General features: G+C 38.3%; 1 protein-coding gene across 15 annotated transcripts in view; it reads left to right on the forward strand.

Moving 5' to 3' along the window:
• Positions 1-18,273, forward strand: part of ATG10 (autophagy related 10) — a 315,713-nt gene that overhangs the window by 222,454 nt on the left and 74,986 nt on the right. For all 15 annotated transcript variants that reach the window (XM_047730997.1, XM_047730998.1, XM_047731007.1 and 12 more), the window contains one exon: positions 17,097-17,235. In XM_047730997.1, the coding sequence (XP_047586953.1) occupies positions 17,097-17,235 (139 nt within the window). The remainder of the gene's footprint in view (positions 1-17,096; positions 17,236-18,273) is intronic.

Here is an 18,273-nt window from a genome sequence, read left to right on the forward strand (position 1 = left end):
AAGAATCAATTCAAAGGAAAAAGAGAAATGAAGGGTTTTTATTTTGTTTTTGTTTTTGATAGGAGGAGATAAAAGAAAAGACCACTCTCTGTTTCCCTTGAGTGGGGATGGTGCGCTATGCCTTGGGTTAACAGAGCTGCCTAGAGTCCCACTGAGAGGAGACCAGTGACATAGCAATTCTCCTGAAGACACAGATGAGCAGCCACTGAAGGCAAAGCTGGTTTATTGCATAGTTTTGAGCCTTGGTGATTGGGCTTTCTTCATGGTGTAATCCCATAGACTACAAAAGTAAAGAATCCCAAAGTAGACCCTTCGTGTATTATGTGAAGTAAGTCTTTCTGGAGTGGTTTGCTGACCACTTGCTTTAGCATCACCTGGAACATTGTAAACAATGTAGATTCTTAAGTACCATCCCAGAAGTACTGAGTTCAAAAGCATTAGTTTGGGGATGGAACCCAAGAATACAAATGTTTAACCTTCCCTACCCCCTCAAATCTGATGGTCTTTGCAGAGTGATGGAGAAAAACATAGAAAAGATGTAAACTGATGCTGGTTTTTCTTTTCTTCTTTCTTTCTTTTTAAGATTTTATTTATTTATTTGACTGAGAGATAGACAGTACAAATAGAGGTGCAGGCAGAGGGTGAGGGAGAAGCAGGCTTTCTGCTGAGCAGGGAGCCTGATGTGGCGCTCAATTCCAGGGCCCTGGGATCATGACCTGAGCCAAAGGCAGCAGCTTAACTGACTGAGCCATGCAGGTGCCCCTGATGCTGGTTTTTCTTATGAAACAAGCAAAGGGGAACTCTGAATAGAATCACATTTGACTGAATCTGAAGCTCAGAATACCAGGTAAAAGTCTTTCCATCTTTCTCCAGCTAGTCCTGATTCCCCCAAGCAATGTCTGCTTTTAAAATCCCTTATCCTATGAACTATTTTTGCCTACAGCTGCTCAGGAATCCTAAAAAGTAGATGACAAGAACCAAACTTATCTTTTAAGAAGTCCTTCTCAGCACTTCTGATTTTTTTTTTTTCCTCTCAGAAAACAATGCTATTTATATATTGTTCTCCTGTCAGGGCTAATTGTCATTGACATATGATAGGTGCTATTAAACATCACTGTTCCCTCCCACCAGGGGAGTGGTGTTCTCTGGCATGGAATCTAAGCAGCAGTCTCTTTCACAGTCTGCGTGTACTCATCCGATTGGCTAGCTGTCCAACTCCAGACTCAAGCTGTCTTGCCATCTCTGGCACAGTCCTAAAGGGAACAGGAAGGGCCTAAGAAGCACAATGGAGCCAGCTGTAAACATTCAGAAAACTGCCAGATGTGCTTTGGCGGGTTTCTGCGTTGCTTCCCTCTTGCCTTGCCCTAGAGCATGCCAGGCTGCAGACGAGGATTTAATCCCTCACAGGAGACGGATTCTTTCTCTCTGTGGGAACCCACAGTGGCCATGCTGATGCTAATTCTCTCCCCTCTGAGGAAGCTGGGAAAGCAAAGAATCATAGGTGTTGTTTTTCTTCTTAAAAAACATCAGGAGGAGGAGTGATAATATTCCTGGGAACTGGGGAAACCTCACTGAGATGCTCTGCTTGGGATCATCTTGGTAACCGCCCTTTGTTTCGATGTCACCCTGGGTACTGTAAGACACATGCCTGCCTTGTGTCGAACCCTCTCTTGTGTACCAGATACTACATTTACAATTGCTGAAAAAATGCCATCACTTGGAAAGATTCTTGTGAGTCATTTACTCAAAGCCACAGAAATCATGAAAAAAAAAGTCATTTTAGGAGTGAAGACAGTAAAAAGACCACCCCACTGTAAAACATGTGAAACAAAAAAAGGGCTGCTTTTACTTAAAGTCCCACTTAGATTATTTTTATAAGTCACTTTATAGTTTCAATAATTAAAATTCTTTCTTTCTTAAGGAATTGATTTTTCATTGGTTTGTCAAAAAACTTCATCATGCTATCACTTTTTTAAAAAGATTTTGTATATTTATTTGAGAGAGAGAGAGAGAGCAGAGGGAGGGGCAGAGAGGGACAGACTTCCCAGTGAGCGTGGTGCCTAATCTGAGGCTCCACAACGGGCTTAATCCTAGGAACAGGAGACCATGACCTGACCTCAGAGGCTTAACTGATTGAACAGCCCTGGAACCCTCAGTCGTTATCACTTCTGAAGATACTAAAAGCTGTTGGCATAAGAACATCAACTGATGTTTTTTTCTGTAGCTCATTTTCCCATTGTGGTGAGATGGCTTATGTGTCCACAGATAGATACAGCTGCAGATTGTCTCTGAACCAGCATTGCCCCCTGTCACGCTTTGGCCTCCTGACTATGATTCTGCCCCATTACTGTTAGGTTTGAATTAAAGACCTGACTGGTAGAAGATAAACAAATAGACTCTCTTTTCCTCAAGGGGACATTATGAATAAAGCTTGTTACTTAGGTTTGCTCAGTAATAGTAATAGAGATTTTTGGTGATAGAAGAAAAGTTTTTCTTCCTTCAATTACTTTTCCCTGTAGGCTAAATAGAGATATGGATCTCATTTCCTAAGCCCAACACACTATTTGGGTTCGATTTCAATAAAATATCTATGAAGTGTCTTCAGCATGATCCCTGTTTAATGGGATTTAGTTGTAAAGCTTAATTCATATCAGATTTTCTAAATGAGAGATCACTGTCAACTTATTGTTAATTGAATTCAATAAAATCAAAATTTCTGTAATTAATGGGAACCACTTAATCTTTTTGCTCCTTGAATGGATGTAATTTTGTAAACACAAGTATCTTCTAATTTAATGAAATAGCAACATTTCGAGGAAAATAAGGGTACATGTGACTTCTTTTTCAAGTAACTCTTAAATTAAATATACCTAAATCCTTCTTTAAAAACCTAATAAAAGAAAAAAATTAGCAAACTTACTGAAAATGTTGCTATTAATCTTATGTTGTCCAGAACATTAGTGCAAATTAAGTATGGGAATAATTAAGAAGGGGCATACTACAGTACAAAGAGCAATGGTTTTAGTGTTTCCTCATGGGTTATAGGCCTATCTGTGCCTCTAACTAGGGGTGACATTGGGTAAACCACCAACTTTTCTGGGCTTTGTTGTTGAGTGTTGGGCTAGATAAAATGATTCAAGTTCCTTTCACCATTAGAGTTCCAAAATTCTTTATCCGGCAACATGTTTTCAGAAAACATTATTATCTTTTTTTTTTTTTTTTGGAAGATTTAGAATATTAACAAAAGTAGACAGAATGGTATAATAATAAATACCAGTGCACTCATTAAGCAACCCCATCAGTTACCACTCCATGGCCAAATCATGCCCCTTCTCTGCCTCCATCCACTAATCCCTCTCCTGTGTTATTGTAAAACAAACCCTAGACATTAGCCTGTCTTTACTAACCTGATCCATCTGCCATCTGTATTGTTAGCACCTGAGGTCTTAGAAATTTTAATTCATTTTTAACAAGACTCAAATCGCCTCACTATCTTTCCTTTTCATTTTTTAATAGAAATATTTTAGTTAACTGTAGATTCACATGCAGTAATAAGAAGTAACCAGAAAGATTTCATGTACTTTTTACCTAGTTTCGCCCAGAGGTAATGTCTTGTGAAATTGTTATATAATATCACAACCAGGAAATTGACATTGATACAATCCACTAATCTTATTTGGATTTCCCATTTTTGCTTGTGTGTGTATGTGTGTGTGTGTATTTGGTCTATATAATTTTATCACATGTAGGTTCACATATCCACCACCAGAGTCAAGATACAGAACAGTTCCATCACCACAAGGATTCCTCATGTTGCCCTTTTGTAACACTAACCCATGTGCCTTCACCCACCTCCGAACACTAATCTTTTCTCTTGTCTTCATTTCTAAAAATCTGACATTTCAAAAACGTTATATGAATGGAATTATATAGTTTGTAGTCTTTTTGGATTGGCTTTATCACTTGCATAATTCTCAGGAGAGTCACCCAGATAGTTGTGTGTATCAATAGTTTGCTCTGTTGAAGAAGTAAAAACCAAAACCACAGAAATACAAACAATTATAAGAAAATATTATGAAAAATTATATGCCAACGAATTGGACAACCTAGAAGAAATGGATAAATATCCAAAACTGAAGCAGAAAGAAATAGAAAATTTGAACAGACAGATTAGCAGCAATGAAATTGAGCCAGTAATGAAAAATTCCCAGTAAACAAAAGTCCAGGACCAGATGGCTTCACAGGTGAATTCTACAAACATTTAAAGAAGAGTTAATACCTATTCTTCTCAAACTGTTGCAAAAATTAGAAGAGGAATTCAGTGAGGCCAGTATTATCCTGATACTAAAGCCAGATAAAGACAGCACAAAAAAAGAGAACCATAGGTCGCCATCTCTAATGAACATGGATGCAAAAAATCCTCAACAAAATACCAGCAAACCAAATCCAAAAGTACATTAAAAAAGGATCATTCACCATGAGCAAGGGAGATTTATTCCTTGGATGCAAGAGTGGTTCAATATTCACAAATCTATCATCTTGGTCATCACATCAACAAGAGAAAAGATAGAAGGTAAGTCAGTCCAAGATGGTGGAGGAGTAGGAGACCTTAATTGTGTCTGGTCCCAGGAATTCAGCTACATAGCTATCAAATCATTCTGAACACCTGCAAACTCAACTGGAGATCAAAGAAAAGAATAGCCACAACTCTATGAATAGAAAAGTGACCACTTTCTGCAAGGTAGGAGGTGTGGAGTAGTGAATCCGAGGCAATATATTGGAAGATAGATCCCGGGGGGAGGGAGTCTTTGTCAGCCAGCTACTGGCAAGTGATAGATTAGCAGAGCATGAAATCAGAAGTTTAGAAGACTGCTCCAGTGAGGGACATCATTCAGGCTGCCAAGTGGGGACGAAACCCTAGCTGGGACAGTGTGGTCTCAGGATCCTTGGGATCACCAGAAGACCAGGGGTGTCTGAGTGTGGTAGAGCTCCCAGGCATCAGAGTGGGGAAGCCATCTGCAAAGAGTGAGCCTAGGAGTGGGCTCTCAGCTTGGGGTTGCCTTAAACCATGAATCACATCACAGTTAGGCCACTGCTTTCTGAGCAGGGGCCCAACAAATGACAGAACCCTCCTTCCTTCCCTGGGAGGAGCAGCTCTGCAACATGCCACAGGAGTCTGCAGGTTTTGGAGACTTGAAATGGGGTTGCATGCCTGAGGTAGAAATGCTTGGTCACAGGTTGAGTGAGCACAAAGTGTGGCCAGAGACCAGGGAGACAGGAGTGCTTTTCTCTGAGGGCACACTAAGGAGAGGGGCCCCAAGTTTTCAGTCTAGGGCCGGAGATTGGGAGGCCGCCATTTTCATTCTCGTCCTTTAAAGCTGCATGGAAAGCCTTCAGGGAACAAAAGGCACATAGAGCAATCTGGAGCAGATTACTTAGGGCCTCTGGCAAGAGTGGTAGAATTCTGCCTCCAGCAAATACAGTTGAGAACCAGACAGCAGGCCCCTCCCCCAGAAGATCAGCAAGAACATCCAGCCAAGACCAAGTTTACCAAGAATTGAGAATTGTAAAACTGCAGCTCTAGGGAAATACAGCACATAGAATTCGTGGCTATTTATTTATTTATTTTTACTTTTCCAACTAATTATTTTATCGACTCCTTTTTAAAATCCTCTTTAATTTGAATTTTTACAGTTACATTCTAGCCCTTCATTGTATCTAATGTTATTTTGTATATATATAAGTTTGTCTTTCTTTACAATTTTGGGATGCATTTTCTTCTAACAGATCAAAATACACCCAAAATCCAGGGTATGGCCCTGTTCTATTCACTTGTCTGATTGTATTCTCTTTTTTGTTACTGTTGTTTTTCTATTTTTTTTTCTTTTTCTTCTTCCCTTTCTCTTCTGTTTTTCTTTTTTGTCTTGTTAAAGCCTTTTTAAAATTTTCATCTTTACAGTTACATTCTATCCTTTCAATGTATTTAATTTTATTTTTATTTTTGTATATGTAAGTTTTTCTTTCTTTACAACTTTGAGATGTAGTTTCTTCTACCAAACTGACCAAAATACACTCAGGAGAAGCATATTGCTTTGTTCTATTCACATGTCTTTTGCTATCCCTTACTTTTTTATTGTTGTTGTGTGTTTTGTTTTGCTCTTTTGTTCTTTTAATTTCCATTTTTACAGTTATATTCTATCCTTTCATTGTATTTACCTTTATTTTTATACATATATATGTTTTTCCTTCTTTATAATTTGGGGTCTAGTTTTCTAAAAAAACAACCAAATTACACACAGATTCCAGTGTATTGCTCTATTCTGCTCACCTGACTGGTTATATTCTCTCTCTCTCTTTATTTCCCCCAGTTTCGAGTCTCATCTGATTTGTTTAGTATATATTTCTCCGGGGTCATCATTGTCATTTTAGTATTTTGTTTTCATGTTCATCTATTCTTCTCTGGACAGAATGACAAGATAGAAAAGCTCACCTCAAAAAAGAACAAGAGGCAGTACTGACTGCCAGGAACCTAATCAGTATGGACATAAGTAAGATGTCAGAACAAGAGATCAGAATAACAATTATAAAGGTACTAGCTGGGCTTGGAAAAAGTACAGAAGACACTAAAAAATCCCTTTCTGGAGAAATAAAAGACCTAAAATCTAACCAAGTTGAAATAAAAAAGGCTATTAATGAGATGCAGTAAAAAATGGAGTCCCTAACCTCTAGAATAAATGAGGCAGAAGAGAGAATCAGTGATATAGAAGACCAAATGATAGAGAATAAAGAAGCTGAGAAAAAGAGAGATAAACTGGATCATGAGGGGAAAATTTAAGAGATAAATGATACCATAAAGTGAAACAATATTAGAATAATTGGGATCCCAGAAGAAGAGGAAAGAGAGGGGCAGAGGCATATTGGAGCAAACTATAGCAGAGAACTTCCCTAATCTGGGGAAGGAAACAGGCATCAAAATCCAGGAGGCACAGAGAACTGCTCCCCAATAACAAGAAAAATAAGTCAGCATTTTGACATACAATAGTGAAACTTAGAAGTCTCAGAGACAAAGAGAAAATCCTGCAAGCAGCTCCAGACAAGAGATAAGTAACCTATAAGGATGGAAACATTAGACTGGCAAAAGACCTATCCACAGAGACATGGCAGGCCAGAAAGGACTGGCATGATATACTCAGGGTGCTAAATGAGAAAAACATGGGACGAAGAATACTTTATTCAGGTAGGATATCATTCAAAAAGAGAAAGAGTGATAAAAAGCTTCCGGGACAAACAGAAACTTAAAGATTTGTGATCAGCAAACCAGCCCTATAAGAAAATTTAAAAGGGATCCTCTAAGCAAAGAGAGAGCCCAAAAGTAACATAGACCAGAAAGCAACAGAGATAATATAAAGTAATAGTCATTTTATAGGCAATACCATGCACTAAATTCATATCTTTCAGTAGTTATTCTGAATGTAAGTGGGCTAAATATCCCAGTGAAAAGATACAGGTTATCAGATTGGATTAAAAAATAAGAGCCATCTATATGCTGTCTGCAAGAGATTCATTTTAGACCCAAAGGCATGTCCAGATTTAAAGTGAGGGGGTGGAAAACCATTTACCATGCTAATAGACATCAAAAGAAAGCTGGGGTAGCAATCCTTCTATCAGACAAATTAGACTTTAAACCAAAGACTGTAATAAGAAATGAGGAAGGACAGTATATTTTAATTAAAGGGTCAATCCAGCAAGAAGACCTAACAATTGTAAATATTTATGCCTCTGACATGGGAGCAAACAAATATGTGGGCCAATTAATAACAAAATCAAAGAAACACACTGATAATAATACAATAATAGTAGGGGACTTTAGCACCCCCCTCACCACAATGGACGGATCATCTAAGCAGAAGATCAACAAGGAAATGTGGGCTTCGAATGACACACTGGACCACAGTTATATTCAGAACACTCCATCCTAAATGAACAGAATACACATTCTTCTTGAGTGCACATGGAGCATTCTCCAGAATAGATCACACCCTGGGTCACAAATCAGGTCTCAACAGGTACCAAAAGTTTGGGATCATTTCCTTCATATTTTTGGACCACAATGTTTTGAAACTGGAACTCAATCACAAGAGGAAATTTGGAAAGAACTCAAATACATAGAGGCTAAAGAGCATCCTAGTAATGAATGAATAGGTCAACCAGGAAATTAAACAAGAATTTTTAAAAATCATGGAAACAAATGAAAATGAATACACAACTGTTCAAAACCTTAGGGATGCAGCAAAGGTGTTCCTAAGAGAGAAGTATATAGCAATATAAGCCTTTCTCAAGAAATGAGCAAAGTCTCAAATACACAACCTAACCTTACACCTAAAGGAGCTGGAGAAAGAACAGCAAATAAAGCCTAAACCCAGCAGGAGAAGAGAAAAAATAAAGATTAGAGCAGAAATCAATGAAATAGAAACCAAAAGAACAGTAGAACAGATCAATGAAACTAGGAGCTGGTTCTTGGAGAGAATTAATAAGATTGATAAACCCCTAGCCAGACTTATCAAAAAGAAAAGAGGAAGGACCCAAATAAATAAAATCATGAATGAAAGAGGAGAGATCACACCAACACCAAAGAAATACAAACAATTATAAGAACATTTTATGAGCAACTGCATGCCAATAAATTAGGCTATCTGGAGGAAATGGATGCATTCCTAGAGAGTAGCAACTACCAAAACTGAAACAGGAAGAAATAAAAAGCCTGAACAGACTCATAACCAGTAAGGAAACTGAAGCAGTAGTAAAAAAAATCTACCAACAGACAAGAGCCCAGGGCCAGATGGCTTCCTAGGGGAAATTCTACCAAACATTTAAAGAAGAAATAATACCTGTTCTTCTGAAGATGTTTCAAAAAATAGAAATGGAAGGAAAATTTCCAAACTCTTTCCAGCATTGAAGGAAGGGCCAGCATTACCTGGATCCCAGAACCAGACAAAGACCCCATCAAAAAGGAAAATTACAAGCCAATATCCCTGATGAACATGGATGCAAAAGTTCTCACCAAGATACTAGCCAATAGGATCCAACAGTACATTAAAAGGGTTATTCACTCTGGGATTTTGTCAACATCTGCAGATCAATCAATGCCATATACTACATAAAGAAAGGACCAGAACCATATGATCCTCTCAATAGATGCAGAAAAAGCATTTGACAAAATACAGCATCCTTTCTTGATTAAAACTCTTCACAGTGTAGGGACAGAGGGAACATACCTCCATATCATATAAACTGTCAATGAGAAACCCATACCAAATATCATTCTCAATGGGGAAAATTGAGATTTTTCCCTTAAGGTCAGGAACATGGCAAGGATGTCCACTCTTACCACTGCTGTTCAACATAGTACTAGAAGTCCTAGCCTCAGCAATCTACAACAAAAAGAAATAAAAGGCATCTAGATCAGCAAGGAAGTCAAACTCTCACTCTTTGCAGATGACATGTTACTGTATGTGGAAAACCCAAAAGACCACCCCAAAATTGCTAGAACTCATGAAGGAATTCAGCAAAGCAGCAAGATATAAAATCAATGTACAGAAATCAGTTGCATTCCTATACACTAACAATGAGACAGAAGAAAGGGGTGTTAAGGAGTCAGTTCTATTTACAATTGCATCCAAAACCATAAGATACCTAGGAACAAACCTAAACAAAGAGGCAAAGGATCTGTACTCAGAAAACTATAGAACACTCATGAAAGAAATTGAAGAAGACACAAAGAAATGGAAAAACCTTTCATGCTCATGGCTTGGAAGAACAAATACTGTTAAAACGTCTATGCTACCTAGAGCAATCTATATGTCCAGTGCAATCCCTATCAAAATACCATCAACTTTTTTCACAGAGCAGGAACAAATAATCCTACAATTTGTATGGAACCAGAAAAGACCCTGAATAGTCAAAGGAGTATTGAAAAAGAAAACCAAAACTGGTGGCATCACAAATCTGGACTTCAAGGTCTATTACAAACCTCTAATCATCAACAGAGTATGGTACTGGCATGAAAACAGACACACAGATCAGTGGAACAGAATAGAAACCCCGGAAATTGACCCTCATCTCTATGATCAACTAATCTTTGACAAAGCAGGTAAGAATATTCGATGGAAAAAAAGACAGTCTCTTCAATTAATGGTGTTGGGAAAATTGGACAGCTATATACAGAAGAATGAAACTCATCCACTCACTCACACCACACACAAAAATAAACTCTAAATGGCTGAAAGACCTCAAAGTGAGATAGAAATCCATCAAAATCCTAGAGGAGAACACAGGCAGCAACCTCTGTGACTTCAACTGAAGCAACTTCTTGCTAGACATGTCTCCAAAGGCAAGGGAAACAAAGGCAAAAATGAACTATTGGGACTTCACCAAGATAAAAAGCTTTTGCACAGCAATGGAAACAATCAGCAAAACTAAAATGCAACCTACTAAATGGAAGAAGATATATGCAAATGACATATCTGATAAAGGGTTAGTATCCAAAATATATTAAGAAAACTGATACAATTCTATACCTAAAAACAAATAACCCAATTTAAAAAATGGGCAAAGGAGATGAACAGACATTTCTCCAAAGACATACAAATGGCCAACAGACACATGAAGAAATCCTCAACATCACTCAGCATCAGGGAAATACAAATCAAAACCCCAATGAGATACCAGTCAGAATCTATAAAATTAATGTCAGGAAAAGACAGATTTTTGGCAAGGATGCAAAGAAAGGGGAACCCTCCTATAGTGTTGGTGGGAATGCAAGCTGGTGCAGCCACTCTGGAAAACAGTATGGAGGTTCCTCAAAAGGTTGAAAATAGAGCTACCCTATGACCCAGCAATTATACTACTAGGAATTTACTCCAAAGATACAAATGTAGTGATCCAAAGGGGCACCTGCACTCCAACATTTATAACAGCAATGTCAACGATAGCCAAACTATAGAAAGAGCCCAGATGTCCATCAACAGACGAATGAATAAAGAAGATGTGGTAGATATATATATAATGGAATATTCGGCCATCGAAAAATGAAATCTTGCCATTTGCAATGATGTGGTTGGAAGTAGAGGGTATTATGTTAAGTGAAATAAATCAGTCAGAGGAAGACAAATACCATATGATTTCATTCATATGTGGAATTTAAGAAACAAATAAAGGGGGAAAAAAGACGCACGCGCGTACACACACACACACACACACACACACAAATCAAGAAGGAGACTCTTAACTATAGAGATTACCAGGATTACCAGAAGTGGGTGAAATAGTTGTTGGGCATTAAAGAGTATGCTCATTTTGAAGAACAGTGAGTAAGGTAGAGCATTGTTGAATCACTTTTGTACACCTGAAACTAAACTAATACTGTATGTTAACTATATCGGAATTAAAAAGCTTAATAAAAATGAAAGCAAAAAAACCAAAACAAAACAGTTTGCTGTTTTGATTACTGAGTAGTGTGGAACACTGTATCACTGTTTAACCATGACCTGTTGAAGGACATTTGAAATATTTCAAGTTCTGGGCTATTCTGAATAAAACTGCTGTGAACATTTGTGTACAGGTTTTTTCATTTCTCTGGGATAAATGCCCATGAGTGTAATTGGTGGGTTGTATGTTAATTACCTGTTTAGTTTTATAAGAAATTGCAGTATGATTTTATAGCCAAGCAGCAGTGTATGAATGATCTAGTTTCTCTGCATCTCCACCAGCATTATCACTGTTTGTTATTTTAGCCACTCCGATAGATACATAGCGGTATCTAATTGTACTTTTAACTTGCTTAATGGCTCATTTGCCATTTGTTTATCATTTTTGGTGATCTTTTGCATTTTTATTTCTCCATTTCTTTTCAGACTTTGTGGTGGGGATGGTGTTGCTGGTGAATTAACAATGAAGTTTGTTGTCAAATACTTGGATGGGAGGAAACAGATCTGCTCCTGAAATAGAAAGTGTTGCTCACTATGGTTCTCAGCTCTGTGTTAGAGTCTCTGGGAGTACAAAGACGAATAAGACAAGAACCCTAGTCTAATACCATTTGGCACTTTCAGAAGGGGAAGCAGAAAAGATGTAGAAGATTGAGGTTTCCAAATTGCATGACATTTGCATGAGTATCATAGAGGTGACTGTGAATGATGGATAGATCCCGGCAGATATAAGCTGAGGATTCAAATTCATTTAATATGCAAAAATGTCTTTGCCCATAGGTAGCTGCCCAGAGCGAGGGACTGGGAAACACAGCAGCCCTCCCAGTGAAAGAAGTGCTCAAACACTCCTGTTTTGAAACCCCACAAAGGTACTCCTGCTGATGAGAATAGTGATTAGAGTGAGACTTCTCATGGCTCTTCAGGAAGCTTGTATGTCTGTCCCCTTTCTTTTTTATTTATTTATTTATTTGACAGAGAGAGATCACAAGTAGACGGAGAGGAAGGCAGAGAGAGAGAGAGAGGGAAGCAGGCTTCCTGCTGAGCAGAGAGCCCGATGCAGGACTCGATCCCAGGACCCTGAGATCATGACCTGAGCCGAAGGCAGCGGCTTAACCCACTGAGCCACCCAGGCGCCCCCTGTCCCCTTTCTTATTCCTTGGGCCTCCTAACTGTTCCAGAGAAATTGGATTTATGTCCAATTGATCACCACTGCAAGTACCTGGTGTCAACCCCAGTGCATACCTGAGTGTTGAATTTGAATTTAAGTGAAGGAGATTCTTTCTAGGAATTTTATCCTCCCTAGCAGGACTGAGTCTCAGGCAGTCTGTATCTGCAGTTTGCTGCAGAAATTAATGACCCACTTCAGTATTTACTAAGAATTGGACAGTGATTGTCTAAGGAGAGAAATAGCTCAGTAGAGAATAAGGAATAAACATACACACAAATTTAATTTACAGTAAAGGTGGCATTAAGAAGCAGTGGGGAAAGAAGGACTATTAGAAATCCTTTGGGAAAAATTCTCACACCATATGCAAAAACAAAATTTAGATCGACTAATGATCTAAACATAAAGTTAAAGACATCATAGGTATGTGTGTGCAGAATAAAGTTTAACATTTTTATAATTTTTAAGGGTGAGGTGGACCATAGTAGGTGGCCTTTTAATGAAGATGGGTAACTCAGAATCTGCAAAAAGAAGATGTATGGATTTTACTACATAAAAGTGACAAAAATCTTTTTTTTTTTAAAGATTTGTTTATTTACTTGAGAGAGAGTGAGAGAGAGAGAGCATGAGAGGGGAGAGGGTCAGAGGGAGAAGCAGACTCCCCGCTGAGCAGGGAGCCCGATGCGGGACTTGATCCCTGGACTCCAGTATCATGACCCAAGCCAAAGGCAGTCACTTAACCAACTGAGCCATCCAGGTGCCCGAAAAAAATCTTTATGATAAAATAAGAAACAAAGTTAAAAAGAAAACTGAATGAAAATGTTTTTTATATATACACACACATACATATACATACGTATACATATCACACATATCTTTGTGCATCTTTGTTTTTGTATGATGCAGAGGGATATATCTATATCCAATAAAAGCTATTTCTAATATACAAAGAGTTTAGATACTTCCATAGGAAAGGTGCAAACTAAATATCAAAAAATAAGCAAAGGGTAGGAACAGGCAAACCACAAAATAATGCAAATTACCAATACACATATGAATAAATGTTCACTTTCACTAGGAATCAATAAACTGGAATTTAAAACCAAAAAATGCTGGGCACCTGGGTGGCTCAGTTGGTTAAACATCTAATTCTTGATTTTGCCTGAAGTCATGATCTCAGGGTGGTGGGATTGAGTCCCAAGCCTAGCCTATGGAAGTATCTAAACTCTTTGTATATTAGAAATAACTTTTCTCTTAGCAGGGAGTCAGCGTCTCGCTCTCTGCCCCTCCCCCACCTTTCTAAAAATAATAGTAATAATAATAAATCTTTAAAAAAATTTTTTTTAAAGATTTATTTATTTATTTGACAGACAGAAATCACAAGGAGGCAGAGAGGCAGGCAGAGAGAGAGGAGGAAGCAGGCTCCCCGCGGAGCAGAGAGCCCGATGTGGGGCTCGATCCCAGGACCCTGGGATCATGACCTGAGCCGAAGGCAGAGGCTTAACCCACTGAGCCACCCAGGCGCCCCAATAAATCTTTTTAAAAAGGCAACAAAAGGGGTGCCGGTGGCTCAGTGGGTCAAGGCCTCTGCCTTCGGCTCAGGTCATGATCTCAGGGTCCTGGGATCAAGCCCCACATCAGGCTCTCTGCTCAGCAGGGAGCCTGCTTCCCCCTCTCTCTCTCTGCCTGCCACTCTGCCTATTTGTGATCTCTCTCTGTCAAATAAATAAATAAAATTTTTAAAAAAGGGCAACAAAAAATGACATTTAAAAATTCATCAAATACACAAAAATTAAAAGCAAATAATATTCAAGTACTTATGGGGTGCGGGAAAGGACATTCTCCTACATTCTTGCTGGGAATGTAAATCGATGCAGCCTTTTTCTGAGGACAGATTGGCAATTATCTATTGAACTTTAAAATGCACATAGCTTTTCATATAATAATGCCCTCTTTAGAAATCTACCACAGAAAAATAGAGGTGTATAAGGATATATGTGGTATGATATATATTATAGTATTAGTTGTAGTAGCAGAAAATTATTATCAACCTAAAATAGCTAACAATATGAAAATGCTAAAACAAACTATAGCATAGTCATGTAATGGAATACAGTGAAGCCATTAAAAGAAAGCAAAACAGTTGGTTAAGTAACTGCCTTTGGCACAGGTCATGATCCCAGGGTCCTGGGATCGAGCCCCACATCGGGCTCCCTGCTCAGAGGGGAGCCTGCTTCTCCCTCTCCCTCTGCTGCTCTGCCTGCTTGTGCTCTCTCAGGTAAATAAATAAAAATATTTAAAAAAATTTAAAAATGAAAGAACAAAATCTACAGCATTGACATGGTAGGACGTGATAAGATGTCCATGACTAAAAAGCAAAAAAATCAAATCAAGGAATATATGTATTTTGTTTTGGTTTTTTTTTGAGAGAGAGAATGTGTGCACATGCACGTGTGTGCGCACATGTAAGGGAAGAAGCAGAGGGGAGAGGGAGAGAGAATTTTAAGCAACCTCTCTGCCCAGCACGGGGCCTGAGGTAGGGCTCAATCTCATGACTTTGAGAACATTTCCTGACCTGAAACCAAGAGTCTGAAGCTTACCTGACGCACCCAGGCGACCGTATACATCATGATTGAATCAAGGGTGGATGGGTGGGTGTAAGTGTATGGGTGTGTGTGCACGTGATTATAGGCCAAACAATTGTGAAAGTCTGGGAAAATACTCACTGGTTAAAAATGGTTACATACTGGAAGAATAGAGGTGCTGGGATGAGGGGAATTTCCCTTTTTATTTTATATACTTGTGCAATATTTGCAATGTATTTATTTACTTAATTTTAAGAGAGGGATGAGAGGGTGCAGGGCAGAGGGAGAGAGGGTGAGAGAATCTGAAGCAGGCTCCATGACCATTGTGGAGCCCAACACAGGGCTCGATCTCACAACCCTGAGATCATGACCTGAGCTGAAATCAAGAGTCAGGGACTTTACTGACTTAGCCACCCAGACACCCCTGCAATGATTTTTTTTTTTAAATCTACAAAGACATAATGCTTTATAATGTTAAAAAAAAAAAAAAAGGAAAGAAATTATAAATACAAAACAAACTAATCTTTGTCCAAAAAGAAAGAATTTGGTTTGAAGAACTGCTTTAAAGGAGATACAGGTAACTGCCTAATGAAAAACCAAATAAACAGAAAAACCTCTTTCTTGCGACTGTATTAACTTTCTGTATTTGGAATATATATTTTGTTGATTTCTCTCTGGTTACTTAATTCGTTCTATTTAATTGATAGTGTTTACTGGAGTTTAGTGAAAACTATTTTGTAAGTATCTCGGTTGTGATTTATCCAGTGTAGTATCTCCCCCAATGAATTGACTGTGAGTGGGCAATTAGTAAAGCAGATACAGATCTGGAGAGGAGTCTGTGGCTTTGCTTATCTCCATAGGAAACCTTATTTCATATTGATAAAGTTTGAAATCTTTCCTGTAACTCTTTCCAATTGTTCATTGTTGTACAGTTTTAATGAGGGGTAGGAATGAGCCAAACCAACCTGCTTCTTTCCTTTTACTAATTTAATTTCAAAGGAAATTTTTCAACTCAAATCAACCCAAATAAATGAGTGTAGATAGAACGAGATTCTGACTTAACATGTCCAATCAATTGCTTCCAAACATTAAGATAAATTCCTTAGAAACACCCACAAATAATAATAATTTTTAAAAAAATCCCTCAGTAAAGAATGATTAGTGAGAAGTGAGCTACCTATAACCATCTTTACCTACAAAAACCGTGTTTAAGTTGGCATTAGCATTTGCCATTTATTCTATTATAAATATCAAGATATATTGTAGAAATATGCCACAGATAGCACAATAATAAAGAAAACAGACTCATCTCAGGTTTTGAAATGTACCTAACATACTCAGCCTCTTGCAAAATAACTTTCTCATTCAAAATGGAACTGGGAATTGTTCCGCACACAATGAATCATCTTTTGGCAAGTACAATAGAATCTTTAGGGACATTTCACAGTCTCTTGTTCAATTGTTAGGATGTTTTTAGCTTTCACAGGTAGGGAAGAAGGTAGCTTGTAGAGCCATCATCTTGTTGCTAAAATTGTACAGTAAAGATTTTTCAGAGTTGCTGTTGCAACATACCTTTTGCTTCCCCCCCCCCCCTTTCCTTCCTGTTTCTTTACCCAGAGCTGCTTTGTCTCTCAAAAACAATCTGGAATTACTTAATGTTAATGTTTTCTGGTTTTACTATTTACCCAGGACTCAAACATTAAACATTAGTGTTGGAAACTCCCTTTTCCTTACCTCATAGTCCTATATTTATTTAACTGTTATTTTGCCAGAAGAAACTCTCCTCTTTCCCTTTCTGTGCTAATGTACTCTTTTTTTTTTAAACTGACAAACCCATTTTGTTTTTGTTTTGCTTTGTTTCAGGAGGCTTTAGAACTACCCCCGGATGATTTTGAAGTGACTGAGACCACAGCGGGAAGTGAAGTGGTTAAATACGAGTATCATGTCTTATACTCCTGTAGCTACCAAGTGCCTGTGCTTTACTTTAGGGCAAGCTTTTTAGGTAAGACCATGTCGCTTGCTAAATGTAAATTCATAACATTTACATATAAGGCAGAAAGCAGATTTAGAAAATTATTCTTGAGAGGGAAAAAAAAATAAGAGTTAAAAATAAGAAAACTGTGGGTGAGGTAAGGTTTTACCAGTAAATTTTCTCATGCTTTAGAAAGAGTATCAAGACTTCAGAGTGAATGATATCATCCCAGCCTTAAGTCTGATCTTCAGATTCTTGGCCTCCTGCCCAACGTTGACTAAGTCCCCTGGCCCTTTTTCTTTTCCTTAAACAAGTAGGAACAACTTAAAGCTACAATGTTTGTGTACTTCTAACTTTACAGTAAAAATGTCTTTCACTCTTAAGTGATTCTGTTCATCAGAAGCCCCCATGCCACTTTCCCCAAATGCTAATAATGATTTCACAAACTCTTTATCAAGTAGTTCAAGCTACATTTAAAAATAGCACGAACATTTCCTTCGGCCGTCTATACATCTCCAGTGCCATAGCTTCCTGAGGTGCTGTTACTCAACTCATTCCCCTTGCCAAGAAGGTGGAACACCCTGTCTCCTCTGAGGCCTTGGCTAATAAAGCTTATTTAATCAGCAGCCACATGGAGTTCTCACCCTGTAGTGCGGCAATGACTCCCCCTTCTCATCCTCTGACTAAACCGGGTCAGCACTGCAAGGCCCTGCCTCCTTGGGCACAGGGACTACAGGAGCTCCCTCCCCAGCCCATCTCCTCCCCCATTTCTCCTTTTCTTTCTGGCCTTATCAGCAGCATTTTGCATTTTGAACAGCCTTCTAACTTTTTCTGAATAGCTAAGACATCTGAATTTAGCCAGTGATATTTTATTTTTAATTAAAAAGTAGCTTAAGCTGCTTTGAATGTGTATTTGGTAGATTTAATCACTTGCTGCCTTATATTGTTTAATGGTCTCTAATTTTGCAGTGTTGGCGGTTTAACAAGCACTTAGGATTTAAAACACAAGAACAAATTCTCATAGACTCCCTGGTGGGAAGATTTTAATCTGAGGTGCAGTTCCTAAGA

Source organism: Lutra lutra, chromosome 5, assembly GCF_902655055.1.
Source record: "Lutra lutra chromosome 5, mLutLut1.2, whole genome shotgun sequence".
Classification (NCBI taxonomy): Eukaryota; Metazoa; Chordata; class Mammalia; order Carnivora; family Mustelidae; genus Lutra; species Lutra lutra.